Source organism: Pelophylax lessonae, assembly GCF_965119305.1.
Source record: "Pelophylax lessonae genome assembly, chromosome: 9".
Classification (NCBI taxonomy): domain Eukaryota; kingdom Metazoa; phylum Chordata; class Amphibia; order Anura; family Ranidae; genus Pelophylax; species Pelophylax lessonae.
Genome location: NC_138776.1, coordinates 39,035,274 through 39,051,826, shown reverse-complemented (window position 1 = coordinate 39,051,826; position 16,553 = coordinate 39,035,274). Strand labels below are relative to the sequence as shown.

At 46.2% G+C, this 16,553-nt stretch overlaps 1 protein-coding gene across 2 annotated transcripts in view; it reads right to left on the bottom strand.

Annotated features, from left to right (window-relative positions):
* SORCS3 (sortilin related VPS10 domain containing receptor 3) overlaps positions 1–16,553 on the bottom strand; it is a 1,013,788-nt gene that overhangs the window by 334,920 nt on the left and 662,315 nt on the right. For both annotated transcript variants that reach the window (XM_082267888.1, XM_082267889.1), the window contains one exon: positions 10,914–11,032. In XM_082267888.1, coding sequence (XP_082124014.1) covers positions 10,914–11,032 — 119 coding nt within the window. The remainder of the gene's footprint in view (positions 1–10,913; positions 11,033–16,553) is intronic.

Sequence of the window (16,553 nt, the reverse complement as noted above, 5' to 3'; positions counted from 1 at the left end):
CCATCGAGCGTTCAGCTCAGGTTTCCCTGGCTTATATGAACGACCCATCCCTGTTCGCTGCAGGGATGCTGCCTGTGAGGTGGCTACCTCACCAGACGCCATTTGCGGTTTCGCACCGCAGTCCACTGTGTCCTGGCTGCGACACTCCCTGTCCTCAGTACAGCGGTTTGGTCGCTAGAGAAGGCTCCCCACGCCATCCGGAATGGTAAGTGTTTTTCTATGTGGGGACCTGTCTGTTTGGGTGTCAGTCTGTGACTGTGTGACCCGCATGTCTGTGTAAGTGCTGAGCTCCCTGTCAGATTCCTGTGATAGCTGCCTTTCTGTGGGCTGCGGGGGGGGGGGTGGGGGGGGGCTCTCCCGCTCTGCTGTGTGAGATGTATGGGGCAGACTGGGCTCAGACATGCTGTGCGGCGACCGCTGATGCGGCCCGCCATTTTTTTCGGCAAACTGTGGTGACCGGCCCTGTGTGGTACAGCGCGGTGTTTTGGCGCCAAACGCCGCCATTTTGGCGGCGATCGCTCATACACGCACATGTCGGCGCCATTTTCTTATTGCCTAAATTCCCTCAGCCGAGCGGCCATGTTTGTGAAGCCTTCATAGGCTATATAGGGCGGTCAGTCATTGCATCACTTCCTTTTTCACTGGAACAGCGATCGGTGGCAGCAGCTGTGTGGTCTCTCCAGGTTTTTACCTTCCTTATCCTGTATTTCCTTGCTCAGTGTCCTTATCCCTGCGGGGGTCGGTACATCCAGTAGTGTGCGGTGGGCTGCGCTCGCCGCGGTCTAAAAGGGGCAGTCCTTTATTTCAGTTGATACTGGGGCATGGATTCTCAGGATTGCAAGTTTCCTCCCACCCTGGTGGGGGGCCAAGGGGCTGCTGCATCCCCCGAGGGGGCTGATCTGGCTGCTGTTGTAGCGAACTTGGCTTCTCAGGTGCAGATGCTAATGGCTGATCGATCCGCAAAACAGCCCAGGTTATCTATTTCCTCTGATTCAGAGGGCGATGGGGCTGCTATGGCTGGAGTGCCCTTCTCAGGGTCTCGTTCATCTCTGGACCTTGTGGGGTCTGAGGGGGAGGCTGAGGTAGAAGGAGTTGATACTTCTCCCCCTGGCTCGCCTGAAGAGCTTGCACTCATGGATGAGTTGATTACGTCTATCAAGGAAACGCTGCGTCTGCAGGATGAACCAAGTCCTCCTGCTTTGATGTCCTCTTATGGGACACAAAGGAAGCGCAAAACAGCGCAGGTTTTTCCCTGCCCTGCGGAATTTCAGCGCGCTGTTGATGAGCAATGGCGCAATTTAAAGAAGCCCTTTACTGTGCCAAGTAAGTTCAAGCTGCGTTCTCCATTTACACCCACCACTGATGAGCGTTGGTGTGTGCCGCCTCAGGTGGATCACGCGGTGGCAGTTTTGAATAAATCTACTGCGATTCCTGCTGAGGATACCCCGGTGTTCCGGGACCCGACGGACAGGAGATTGGAGTCTCTGGCCCGTCATGCTTATACGGTTGCTGGTTCTATGCTGAAGCCTATTTTTGCTTCCATTATGGCAGCCCAAGCTATTGCGGATTGGACGCAGGTGCTCAGGCGCACCCTGGTGGCTGACTCTGCTCCGCCGACAACATTGGCTATGGTAGATCAAATTCATCAGGGTATCATGTATTTGTGCGATGCGGACTTGGATTTGGTCCCTTTGGCTGCACGCCTCTCCAGTGTAGCGGTGTTGAACCGTCGCCTGATATGGCTGAAATGTTGGTCTGTTGACCAATCCTCTCGCAAGACTCTAGCAAATCTTCCCTACGCGGGATCTCGCCTTTTTGGCGAGTCTTTGGATACTCTGATAAAGGGAATTTCCGGGGGTAAGAGCACTCTCTTACCCCACACTCACAAGAATATGTCTGTTCGCGGTAAGAAGAATACCTCTTTTAGGCCCTCTCAGGGGTCCTTTCGTGCCTTTCGGTCGCAATACAAGGGCAAGTCTTTCAAGGGCCAAGGCTCCCAGAAGAAGCCGTGGGCAGGTAAGCAGAAGTCCGGCCAGTCCGGGTCCGCTGCCCATACCAAATCGGCCTGAAGGGGCGCCCTCACCCGGTTCTGGGGGGGGGGACGTTTGCTCGGTTTTCTTCAACCCTGGCTGGCCCGCATTCGGGACAGGTGGGTTCAGGAAATCGTTCGATCTGGATACAAGATCGAGTTTCTCTCTCGGCCGCGAGCAGATTTTTTCCCTCAAATCTTCAGCTGTCTCCGGAGCATTTGCAGGATCTGCACCTGGCGGTGCGGGACCTGCGGGCCCAGGGAGTGGTGGTTCCGGTGCCTCATCGGGACAGATTTCGCGGGTTCTACTCCAATCTGTTCACTGTGGCCAGAAAGGAGGGCAAGGTACGTCCGATTCTGGACTTGAAAGCTCTGAACCGCTTTGTGCGGGTTCGCAAGTTCCGCATGGAATCCCTGCGCTCGGTGGTGGCTGCCCTGGTTCCGGGGGAGCTCATGGCCTCCATCGACTTCACATCCCCATTTTCGAGGGTCACCAGAGGTACCTTCAAATCGCCATTGCGGAGGATCATTACCAATTCGTGGCGTTACCCTTCGGTCTCGCTTCGGCTCCGCGGGTTTTCACCAAGGTGCTTGCGCCGGTCCTAGCTTTATTGAGAGCCCAGGGCATCTCTGTCTTGGGGTATCTGGACGATATCTTGCTTCGGTCTGCGACCAGTCAGGGCCTGGTGAACGACCTGTCCACCACGATGCAGACTCTGCAGGAGTTAGGTTGGACGATAAATTTTCCAAAATCAACGTTGTGTCCGTCGGTTCGTCTTCCCTACCTGGGGATGATCCTGGACTCTGCTCATGCGAAGGTCTTCCTGCCGGAAGACAAGCTCTGGACGCTTCAGGACGAGGTCAGGTCCTTCAGGGACACTCAGTGCTCGTCCCTCCGGACATGTATGAGGTGTCTGGGATTGATGGTCTCGGCTTTCGAGGCGATTCCCTTCGCCCAGTTTCACACGCGGGGTCTTCAGGCGGAGATCTTGGCCAAGTGGGACGGGCGTCCGCAATCTCTGGATCTGCGGATTTCGTTGAGCCGCCACACCCGACGGTGATCACCACGGATGCCAGCCTGTCGGGCTGGGGTGGTGTTCTGGGCGTTTTGTCCGCCCAGGGAACTTGGTCGGAGGAGGAATCCTCCCTTCCGATCAACATTCTGGAATTGCGAGCAATAAAACTTTGCCTTCTGCATTGGTCGGAACGGCTTCAGGGCCGTCCGGTTCGGGTTCGGACGGACAATGCCACAGCGGTGGCCTACATCAACCATCAAGGGGGCACCAGGAGTGCCCGTGCGGCTCGGGAAGTAAACGGCATTCTGTCGTGGGCCGAGACGCACGTCCCAGCGATAACAGCTGTGCACATTCCGGGGCTGGAGAACTGGCAGGCGGACTATCTGAGTCGCCAGACCCTGGACCAGGGAGAGTGGTCCCTTCACCCGGATGTCTTCCAGAAGTTGTGCGCGAAGTGGGGTCTTCCGGATGTGGACCTGTTCGCGTCTCGTCTGAACAACAAGGTGGAAAGGTTCGTGGCAAGGACGCGCGATCCATGGGCGGACGCCCCGGACGCGTTGGTGGCGCCCTGGCATCAGTATCGCCTGATGTATGCCTTCCCTCCGATTCAACTGTTGTCCAGGTTCCTTCGCAGGTTAACCTCGGAACCGCATACGGTGATTCTGGTGGCACCGGACTGGCCTCGCCGGTCTTGGTACGCAGACCTCGTAAATCTGGCAGTCGACGCTCCGTGGCGTCTGCCGCTTCGAGAAGACCTTCTGTCGCAGGGACCGATATTCCATCCTGCTTTACAGTCGCTGGCTTTGACGGCATGGCTGTTGAGAGCCAGGTCCTGAGGGATAGGGGTCTCTCCCCTGAGGTCGTCCCTACTTTGATTAAGGCTAGAAAAGCTTCTTCCGGTAAGATATACTACCGTACTTGGAAAGCTTACTTCGCTTGGTGTGAGTCCAGGGGGTTTTCTCCGCGCTCATACTCTGTGTCGAGAGTGTTGGCTTTCTTCCAAACTGGAGTGGACCAGCGTTTGGCGCTGGCCACGATTAAGGGTCAGATTTCTGCGCTGGCCATTCTTTTTCAGTGCCCAGTGGCGTCTAATTCGTTGGTTCGCACTTTTGTTCAGGGGGTGCGACACTTGGCCCCTCCTAGGAGGGAGCCTTTGCCTCCATGGGACTTGAACCTTGTTCTGTCCGTGTTGCAACATGCTCCTTTTGAAAAGATCAGGGAGATCTCGTTGTCTCTGTTGTCCAAAAAGGTTGCCTTTTTGGTGGCTATAACTTCGGCTCGTAGGGTGTCGGAGCTGGCGGCTTTGTCCTGCAGCTCTCCCTACTTGGTGATTCACTTGGATAAGGTGGTCTTGCGACCTAACCCTTCCTTTCTTCCGAAGAGGATCTCGGAATTTCACCTGAATGAGGACATTGTCTTGCCTTCGCTTTGCGCGAAGCCTAAGCATCCGAAGGAGGTGGCTTTGCATGCCTTGGATGTTGTTCGGGCGATCAGGGTTTACCTGTCATCGACTAAGTCCTTTCGCAAGTCGGATTCCCTATTGGTCCTTCCAGAGGGACCTCGGAAGGGCATGGCGGCGTCGGCTGCTACCATCGCCAAATGGATCAGACAGACAATTGTGCAAGCCTATGCTTTGAGGGGAAGGTTCCTCCTTTCCCTGTGAAGGCGCACTCTACCAGATCTCGGAGTACGTCTTGGGCCTATCGTCATCAGGCTTCTGTGGCCCAGGTGTGTAAGGCGGCGACTTGGTCGTCCGTTCACACCTTCTCTAAAGCCCCGTACACACGTACCGATGGTCGGCATACAAATGTTCGTCTTTTCTCCCCGGGATGTCGGTGTCTGTTGAAAAGTGCAAAGACAGCACAAGGACAGCACAAGAATTTTGTCTGCAGACTTCAGCTGACTGCAGAAGTGATGTCATGTAATGGTTAACTTTCCCTGTGTTTTTAATTTTCTGAGTATGCCCAGTCTTGCAAATCTGCGGTCTGTCGGCCGAATTCTGTACTGACAGGCGAACAATCGTCCGTTCTGGTGTCCGCAGACAAAAATTTTCATGTTTGCAAGAAAGACTTTTGTCCGCGGATTGTGCGCAGACATCTGTCGGAGGCACCATACTAACACGCGTACAATCGGCAGATCTTTCGTCCACCGACGTTTGTATGCCGACGATCGGTACGTGTGTACGGGCCTTTAATTTTACAAAGTGGATGTTCAGGCATCAGCAGATGCTTCCTTTGGCCATAAAGTTCTTTGTGCGGCAGTGCCTTAGGGTCCCTTGTTTGGGCCCTTGGCTGTTGGGGTGTTTTTATCCCTGGGTTACTTGTTCTTCCTGGGTTGTTGCTCCTGTTGAGCATGTTTTCCTGTTGCCAGGTTGGTTCTCTTACTTTGGTAAGGTTCCTTTCTCTGATGTGGGTACTGCGTTGCTTTATGCGCGGCTGCGTTTTTTCCCACCCTTCATGTCTACACTGCTCTGGGACGTCCCATTGGTGGAGATTATGAAGGGGCGGCGACTGTCGGAGGACGTAAGAGAAAACGAATTTTTGTAAAATCTTACCGTAAAATTCCTTTCTCTGAGTCCTCCCGACAGTCGCCGCCCCCGCCCCTCTTTTGGGGTTTGTTTATGTACTCTACTGCTATGCTACCAAACTGAGTTGAGAATGCTGGAAGCAGAGAGGTATTGACTGAGGGGACCGCCCCCTAGGGGTGTGATATGCTAAAAGCTTTGATATTAACAAATCTTGTTGCCTAGCTACTCCTACGGAGCAAAGGTCAATTACCCATTGGTGGAGATTATGAAGGGGCGGCGACTGTCGGAGGACTCAGAGAAAGGAATTTTACGGTAAGATTTTACAAAAATTCCATTATATATAATATACTGTATAAATACTGTGTACATTATATATATATATATATATATATAAGCATCCACTAGTACTGAAGTGGTACAAGCATAACTGTATTTTTAAAACACATTGGGGTTGATTTCCTTCACTTTGCAATAGACGCTGAAATTTGCAGGGAAATTTTCCTCATAACTTGGTTAATGTGGGGAATTTTCACCTTGCAAAGAATGCACAATCACATAGGAAAACAAAAAAACAGCATTTTTAATTTTGGGCTGGTAGATTGCATTCTAATAAATATGTTTAATGTATTTTAAGGTCATTTAAAAAAGAAAGAACTACATTTTTTTTTTTTTTTTTTTTTTCCAAATTTAATTAGATGTGATTTCTCAAAGGTTTAGTGTTACCATAGCTATGCAGCACAAACATTTTTCTGCTTCACAAACCTATTACAGTGCTAAACTGATGTTCCTGGTGCAATGTCTAAAAAATGTGTTTACACATTATATAAAGCTATTTTTTAATGAAATGTATTCTCAACACAACACTCAAAAAAAGACCAAAAAAAAAAAGACGCATGAAATGTCAAATGGAAACCAAAAAGGAAAACAAAACTGACAAAAAAGCTGAGAAGAAAGTGAGAGCTAATTAGGGCTACTGCATGTGAAAAAAGAGACAAAATACATTTTTTGAACTAAACTTAGGATCTGCAATCTGTTACAGTGAGAAGGCTTGGAAATAGCATCTAAATTGGACATTAAAACTAAACTGGACATTATTTATTTTGCTTAAACACTGTGCTTAAAACAATTGTCATTGCACATTTTTAAAATAAAAATCCCGTATTCACCTTTTGTTGCGCCTCGGTGCTGCTGATCTCCGCCAGCCTCTTTCACACTCTTCCTGTCTACATGCATGTGCGCAAATGTTGACTGCACATCATTGCTCTGGGCCAGCTTCCTGATCGTGACAACAGTGGACCATTACGGCCACTTTTTAGTGTCCACCAGGGGTGCAGGGTAGCAACACCTGAGCCTAATGGGCCATACACACTATAAAATTGTCTTTAGATTTTTCCCTTTAGATTTACCAAAACCATATAATATGAGGTCAAACTGAAACACTTTCAATTTGTATGCAATCAGGCAGGCCCTTGCACTACATAGTTGAAGGTAAAGCCCCGTACACATGTACCGAATGTCGGCCGTCTTTTGTCCGGTGCTGTCCTGTCGGCTGAAAAGTGCAAAAGACTGCACACGAATTTTGTCGGCCAACAACAGCCGACTGCAGAAGTGATGTCATGTGATTAACTTTCCGTGTGTTTTTTCTTTTCTGAGCATGCCCAGACTTGCTAATCTGCTGTTTGTCGGCCGAATTCTGTACTGACTGGCGAACAATCGGCCGTTCTGGTGACGGCCAACAAAAATTTTATAGCCTGCACACCGATTCTGTTCGGGGCTTAAAGCCCCGTACACACGTACTGATTGTCGGCCGTAAATATTAGGCCGCTGAACGATCGGCCGATTGTCGGCTTGTTAGTATGATGCTTCCGACAGCCGACAGCGCATTTTCGGCTGAACAGAATCTGTGGTGCAGACTTTAAAATATTTGTTGGCTGTCACCAGAACGGCCGATTGTTCCTCAGTCAGTACAGATTTCGGCCGACAGACAGCAGATTAGCAAGACTGGGCATGCTCAGAAAAGAAAAAAGACAAGGAAAGTTAACCATCACATGACATCACTTCTGCAGTCGGCTGTTGTTGGCCGACAAAATTTGTGTGCAGTCTTTTGCAGTTTTCAACAGACACGACAGCCCTGGACAAAAGACGGCCGATCGTTCGGCTGACGATCAGTACGTGTGTACGGGGCTTTAATCTAAAGGAAATCTAACAACAAAAGCTGTATAGTGTGTACGAGGCTTTACTGAGAGACAGTTGTCATTCAACAATAGGAAATACTCAATAAAAAAATCCCTAAGGGATCCTTGCCCTATAATAAAACCATAATTTAGTAACAGCTGCCAGCAGAGCTGTATCTTGGCCTAGGCCAACAAGGCCCAGGGCGGCATTTTGCAGGGGGGCAGCAAAAAAGCTGCACCCTGCACAAAAAAAAAAAAAACAGCCTCTTCCCGGTTCACACACGAAAAGGGTCTCCGCCGGCTTGCGCTACACTTTTAATATAGTGCCAGTCTTATTGGGTAAATTGGGCCAGAGGGTAGAGTCCGGGAGTCAAATCGGTCTGGCACCCTCATAAAGCGGACAGTGATAAGGCTGCACTGATGGGCAGTGATGAGGCTGAATGTGTGGGAACTGATGAGGCTACGCTGATGGGCACTGATAGACTTGTGGTCTGTGGTTCACAGATGACAGGGCGGGTCGTAAACAGTAAAGGGCATGGCCTTTACAGGAAGGGGTGGGTCATATGTAAATTAGGGGGTGCACAAGTTTAGTCAGGCCTAGGGCAGCACAAAACCTAAATACACCAATGGCTGCCAGCACAGGATGAAAAAAAATAAACTAAAATAAACGAATTAAAGTGCAGCTCTTAATTTCAGCGTGTGTACCAAAAACTTCAATTAATGTCAATCAACTCAATCAACTGCAATAACGACCCAAGAATAAATAAATGAGTAACCCCAAAATGGACACTTCACTAAGTCCACTTAGAAAAGCAAATTGTTTTAGACATAGAGTTACAACAAAAAACCTAACAAATAAATCAAAAATCAATATAAAAAATAACTGTAAAAATGAATACACCAAAAAAAAAAAAAGAAAAATAGTGCTATGGTGCATACCAATAATCAAAAATGTGATTCCAAAGTCAATCCTTTTTACCACTCTTATGGAACAACTGTAATCAAAAAGTTTTTTTTAACCATCACATTTAAGTATCTTCTCATAAATGTGCTGCAAACCCAGTGTTGTGCTTCTCCACCCATTCCTGGAATTTGTTGACTCTTGAAGTGCTATAGCTATTTGAGGACTCTTAATATCTGATACTTCTGGAAGTGTTGAATGTCTTTGTTCATTACCCCCTGTTGCAGTTCAATGTGTCAAGCTCTACATCATGGGTGTCCAACCTTTTGGCTTCTCTGGGCCACATTGAGTGTAGAGAAATTTTCTCGGGCCGCATATAAAATATATACTATTAGTTAAGGTATACAAGTAATAAAACACCGCCGCACCCTTCCCGTGCTGCCGCGCCACTCCCCCCAAGCCCTAATTAAACACAACTAGTGGATGATCCCCTCCGAGGTTGCTTCTGTGGCCGTTCCCCCGACTCGACTTCCTTCCTCCCCAGCAAAAAAAATTGTCAGCGGGCTGCATTGCCTGGGGTTTCCGGGCCGCATGTTGGACATGCCTGCTCTTCAACAATGTTTTATCCCAGCCATTCTCAGCCAAGGTTCCTTGGAAACCCTAGGGTTCCTCCAGTGGTTGCTAGGGGTTTCTTCGGCTATGGCTGATTGACCTCCAAGTTAATGGTGCTTGCATAGTTCCGGGGTCAACACCACTTGGCAAAGCCAGAAGCATGACACCAATTATCGTATTATTGTCTGGAAGGGTGGTATTCTGACCACTGCTATAAGGGTTGCATTCTCACTACTGACCACCAATGGAAGAGGTATTTTTCCTATTGAACCCTGATAAGTTGGTATTATTAAGTGTTTCTCCCAGTCCTGAACATTATATTAGGGGTTCCCCTGGGGTAAAAAGGTTAAAGTGCTTGTAAAGGCTGAATGTTTTTACGTTCACGCATTCTATGCATGAAGGTAAAAAAACCTTCAGTGTGCAGCATCCCCCCAAACCCCTCACTTACTGATACTTACCTGAGCCCGATCTTTCTCCAGCGATGTGCACGAGAGCCACGGCTCTCCGGGAACTCTACCTTGTCATTGGTTAAGACAGCGGCAGGAGCCATTGGATTCCGCTGCTGATTGATTGACAGCAGCGGAATCCAAAGGATCCCGCCGCTGTCTTAACCAATGACAAGGTAGAGTTCCCGGAGAGCCGTGGCTCTCGTGCACATCGCTGGAGAAAGATCGGGCTCAGGTAAGTATCAGTAAGTGAGGGGCTTGAGGGGATGCTGCACACTGAAGGTTTTTTTTTTTACCTTCATGCATAGAATGCGTGAACGTAAAAACATTCAGCCTTTACAAGCACTTTAACCTTTTTACCCCAGGGGAACCCCTAAAATAATGTTCAGGCCTGGGAGAAACCCTTAATAATACCAATTTATCAGGGTTCAATATGACAAATACCCCTTCCATTGGTGGTCAGTAGTGAGAATGCAACCCTTATGAGAGAGGGGCAGGGCCGAGCTGCGTCTCTGTGTGTGAATGGGCATGCAGAACCGCAGCTCGGGAGTGAACCTGCTCGGGTGCCCTTGTTGCAAGCTGTTTGCTCTGGGGGCACTTGGCAGGAGGGAGGGGCCAGAAGCACCAGTGGGAGACCCTTGAAGAGGAGGATCCCGGCTGCTCTGTGCAAAACCACTGCACACAGCAGGTAAGTATAACATGTTTGTTATTTTGAAAAAAACATTTTACTTTAGGAAAGCTTACTCAATCCAATGGTGATAGACTTAAACAAAGGTTACTCTATCTGATGGTGCCCTCTTGTCTACTGGATGCAACCACAGCACGCATTGGGGCACCAGGCATCCAACACATCGACAAGTGTCAGATATTAAGATTCTTTGGGTGGCCGTAGATCTTCAAGAGAGAAAAAGTTCATGGAATGGGCAGTAGAAACAATAAGCAAAATCAATCTTCAATTGCAAGAAACATTTAGTTTATTTTTTTGGGTGAGGTCTCTTTATAACTCATATATGAGGTTTTGGTTACTGGGCTTTGAGCTACTCCTGGTCCTCCTGGACCTGGACTAGGACTTCCAAACTGTATGCATTCCATCAACAATCCTGATGTGGAAACCTAACAAAGTTACAACTTCCATCATGCATTAAAGACAACCATTGGCTGACACCAGTAAGAAGGGTGGTGTCCTTTTACTCTGATTGGTCTCTTACCTGAATGAAGACATATTCGTCCTGTACCACTAATGAATTGGTGTCAATATAACGAGAGAACGGTCCGCTCCTAGTGGTCTCTGCACACTCTTGTATTCTACAAGTTATGTAATGGGCATCTGAAAGAAGCAGAAAAATATAATGTAAAGTACTCACATAAAGCAACATTTTGCAAGTAGATGGAGACAATGTCCACCCAGTATAGAGTGCAATATGGTGCAATTTAGAAGTCATAATAAATTGGGTGGGTTCTTAAGCGCTTTACAATTACAGACCCTATTTGGATTGCCCAATGTGTCCCCATACTCCCTTCACCAGCTTGTCAAATTCATCATCACTAGAATGAGGTTCAAATTTGCTGCCATGTGGGATTCACAGTGAAATTCCTTAATGAAATGTAATTTAGCTTTTCTTTTTGTACATACAAGTGTGCCACTTACAGTAATTGTGCAGGTCTAAGACAACCCCCTTAGCATGTTAATTAGATGAATTGTGTATTTTTATTAATGTCCCCTAGGGCAGTGCCCTGCTCCCTATGCCCTTTATTTAGTAATTCCTTTGTCTACTCGCCTTGAAAATGACTTGGTTTACAAACAAATCAAAGCCATGTCATTTAGCAGCAAATTGTATTTTCTTTTCTTTCTAAATGTCACTTTTGCTTTAGTATGTCTTACATCTCTGCCACTTCACAGGCAGCATTTAAAGGAATTCCCCAAGCATGTTATTTAAATGAACTGGGCATTTTTGCATTCAATACATTTTTTATTGTCTTTTGCTCAGTTTACCTGATTTTGTTTATTGGTCAGGCATTACTATAATAAAATATAATTGTATTGTGTATATTTAATGTTTCATTCAAGCCTTAATAAATGCTAAATGCTGTTTTTTAACATTTTTGTTGCATTGCCCTTCATCAGGGCCAAATATAGGGTGGTGCTGAGATGGGCTTTACATTTCAGTAGTGCCCCCCCCCCCCCCCCCCAGGACAAGTGACATTGGTATCGGGAAGAAGGGCTGGGGGCAGCATACAGTCTTATCCATGCTAAGTATGCATGGCTACACAGTGCCCAGCCCCTATCCACCACACCATTTGTTTGCATAGTGCAGGGGGGTGGACCAGGATGCACGGCATCATTTGTTGCCATTTGTGAAAGTGGGGACTCTGTTGTATTGGGAGAATGAGGGGCATTATGTTGTCATAGGGGTGGGCTCTGTTGTAATGAGGGGATATTCTGTTGTGTTGGGGGGGGGTATTCTGTTTCGATGGGGGGACTCTGTTGGCATGGGGGTGACTCTGATTTGAAGGAAACAATGTAATGGGGAGACTGTGATGGGGGCTGACTCTGAAGTGCTGGGTAGGTGTTGACAATATGCCCAGGGCCGCTGATAGGGGGGGACCACCAGCCCTCTTGTAGGGGGACCCAGCACACAGGGAGGCCCACACAGGGAGGGGGGATTAGTGATGGACAACAAATACAGAAATCTTCCTCCAGCACCTGAATCTGATCTCTGTCCCTCTCTCTGCTATCAGCTTTTATCTGCTGAGAAAGAGACAGTGGTCCCTCACTAATCCCCCTCCCTGTGTGGGCCCCCCTCCCAGCACTGGCTCTAATGTTATCTCTGCTCAGGAGTTTATTTGTAACTTTGTTTCTCTCTCTCTGTCTCTCTGATCACTGAGCTCCAACTACCCAGCCTGTATATTTTTCTTATCTCATCTTCATTTTTATTTAACATAGTTTTTATTTTTTAGATTTAGCAGGAATTATGCGAGTTATATTATATTTGTGTCTGCTAATAGTGATTTTGTTGTAATTTTTGTTGTAATTTTAGCTAAATATATATTTAATATTTTCTTGGGGGGGGCCCTGCCAGGTAGTCTGTACGGGGCCCCGCGATTTCTAACAGCAGCCCTGAATATGCCCCCTAACTTTTTTACTGGAACCCCAGATCAGACAGGCTAGATCTGGTCCTTTCTCTCTTGGCATGGCACTGCCCAGCTCCCAATGACCTTTGCTTCACACTCACTTGCCGATTATCATTCAAAATAGAGAGACATTTTTTTAAAGATTCACCTCCAATTGACTTCAGTGGGGTTGGCATTAAAGTTCACAGTTTGTGGAATTCTGAATGTTTTTGCCGAACAGCGTGTGGGCAAATTGAACCCCAGTAGATTCGCCCATTACTAATCATCACCAATCCAAGTTGGTGCCTGTATGGTTTTGGAACAGGATGACATCTGCAGTCTTTCTTTATTAATGGAGGGGTTATTTTCGTGTCCTGCTATCACAAGGTCCGAAATTGAGCTGAAACCTCCACGACAGGGCCACAGATAGTAATAAAAACAGGACAGAGATGTTTACTCTTTTTAAGTATTAAAATAAAATAAAAAAATTGGATTGGAGTTGGGTAACAAAATAAAATGGAGACACCCTTCTCTTCCACCATTTACTACAGGAATCCAAAGTCAAGGTGCTCTAATATGCCCATCTTGACTTATTGAATTTATGGAAAGAAACCAATGGTAACCTGCATAGAAAATGAGAAGAAACTAAAGCCTAGTACACACGCAACGAATTTCTGCCGACCGGTCGTCCGTCTTTTATCCAGAGTGGTGTTTGTTGGTTGGAATGTGCTCTAGACTAACAAATTTTCCCGCACGACAGAATTCTACTTCAGAAGTGATGTCATGTGTTGGATTGCTTTGTATGTGTTTTTTCATCTCTGAGCATGCCTAGTCTTGCTCATTAGATTTTTCCCTGTCGAAATCTGTACTGACTGCACGAAAATTGGACGTGTTTTGACGGTGGACAAAAATTTTATAGCCTGCACACCAGGATTTTTTCGGCCGAAAAGTCGGAGTCGGTTGTCGAGAGCACCATACTAACAAGCCGAAAATTGGCAGATCGGTCGGCCGAATTTCGACTCGTGTGTACGGGCCTTAAAGCTGGATACATGCTATCCAACTTTTGTGGTTAGATTTCCTTCAGATTTACCTTTTCTATGTAGTGCAAGGGCCTGCCAGATTGCATACAAATTGAAAGTGTTTAGGTTTGACCTCATATTATATGGTTTTGGTAAGTCTAAAGGAAAAAGTCTTCAGAAAATCTTATAGTGTGTATAAGTGTTGACTGGAGAAATGTCTCCAGTAACCTACAATAGCGCACTATAACAGCTAAAACAATGGAGACATATAATGGATAAAATAAAAATCTTTATTCTACAATATTAAAATAGATAAAAATCAAGGTATCCCCCCCCCCCCCCAAACATCTGGAGAAAGTGATGCCTTCTAATAGGGATACCTTAATTCATATCTATCTTAATATTGTATAATAAAGATTATTATTTTTTCCATCATTTGTCTCTATTGTTTAGTCCGTTATTGTAGGTTATTGGAGAATTTTCCCCGGTCAACATCAAGTTTCTTCTTGTGCATGATTTGGACGAGGCCATAAATGTTTCCCTTTTTTTCAACCGCATAGAAAATGGTCCTTTCTTGAACACTTAGTACTTCTCTGTCAAGGCAGGTGCTTTTGGTTCACAATATAACTAAATGTAAATGTGCATTGAATTTTTCTTATTTTCTTAACAGAAAAAGTGGTTTCTCTGATTCTAACTAGCTGGATTCATCAGTAGAATGATTGATCCCAGGAATTAATACAACAGCTATTGACGGTGAACAGAAAACTGTTTCCTGCTAGTAAGATAAATCAGAGCTGTCTTCTTTAGGTCTTGTTTTGCCTTCTTTTTGAAGGACAATTTTGAAACTGAAAATTGACGTTTGCTTTTTTTCACACTAGCTCCTCAACTAATGAATTAAAGTGACTCTGTAGTGAGAAATGTTTTGCTAAAAGAGCTGTTATCAGTGGAAGAAGGCAATAAATACTTTCGTGTTGCCCACTGGTAAAATTGTCTTGGTTCTCAGAAGGTCTCACTGGTTCCTTCTGACATCACTGCATGAGAAAATCGTTGTGTGAGGTCAGAAGGAGGAACCAGTGGGTCCTGCAGAGGACCAGGGGACTGACATTTTCGGAAGTATTTTTTTTTTTCCAGCAGACTTCAAGTCTATTGTTAGTCATTGTGGCACCTTGAAAGGTGAGTATTTACAGTGCCTTGCGAAAGTATTCGGCCCCCTTGAACTTTGCGACCTTTTGCCACATTTTAGGCTTCAAACATAAAGATATAAAACTGTAATAATTTGTGAAGAATCAACAACAAGTGGGACACAATCATGAAGTGGAACTACATTTATTGGATATTTCAAACTTTGTTAACAAATAAAAAACTGAAAAATTGGGCGTGCAAAATTATTCAGCCCCTTTACTTTCAGTGCAGCAAACTCTCTCCAGAAGTTCAGTGAGGATCTCTGAATGATCCAATGTTGACCTAAATGACTAATGATGATAAATAGAATCCACCTGTGTGTAATCAAGTCTCCGTATAAATGCACCTGCACTGTGATAGTCTCAGAGGTCCGTTTAAAGCGCAGAGAGCATCATGAAGAACAAGGAACACATCAGGCAGGTCCGAGATACTGTTGTGGAGAAGTTTAAAGCCGGATTTGGATACAAAAAGATTTCCCAAGCTTTAAACATCCCAAGGAGCACTGTGCAAGAAGATAATATTGAAATGGAAGGAGTATCAATCCACTGCAAATCTACAAAGACCTGGCTGTCCCTCTAAACTTTCAGCTCATACAAGGAGAAGACTGATCAGAGATGCAGCCAAGAGGCCCATGATCACTCTGGATGAACTGAAGAGATCTACAGCTGAGGTGGGAGACTCTGTCCATAGGACAACAATCAGTCGTATACTGCACAAATCTGGCCTTTATGGAAGAGTGGCAAGAAGAAAGCCATTTCTTAAAGATATCCATAAAAAGTGTTGTTTAAAGTTTGCCGCAAGCCACCTGGGAGACACCAAACATGTGGAAGAAGGTGCTCTGGTCAGATGAAACCAAAATTTTACTTTTTGGCAACAATGCAAAACGTTATGTTTGGCATAAAAGCAGCACAGCTCATCACCCTGAACACACCATCCCCACTGTCAAACATGGTGGTGGCAGCATCATGGTTTGGGCCTGCTTTCTTCAGCAGGGGGAAGATGGTTAAAATTGATGGGAAGATGGATGGAGCCAAATACAGGACCATTCTGGAAGAAAACCTGATGGTCTGCAAAAGACATGAGGCTGGGACGGAGATTTGTCTTCCAACAAGACAATGATCCAAAACATAAAGCAAAATCTACAATGGAATGGTTCACAAATAAACATATCCAGGTGTTAGAATGGCCAAGTCAAAGTCCAGACCTGAATCCAATCCAGAATCTGTGGAAAGAACTGAAAACTGCTGTTCACAAACGCTCTCCATCCAATCTCACTGAGCTTGAGCTGTTTTGCAAGGAGGAATGGGCACAAATGTCAGTCTCTCGGTGTGCAAAACTGATAGAGACATACCCCAAGTGACTTACAGCTGTAATCGCAGCAAAAGGTGGCGCTACAAAGTATTAACTTAAGGGGGCTGAATAATTTTGCACGCCCAATTTTTCAGTTTTTTATTTGTTAAAAAAGTTTGAAATATCCAATACATTTCGTTCCACTTCATGATTGTGTCCCACTTGTTGTTGATTCTTCAAAAAAAA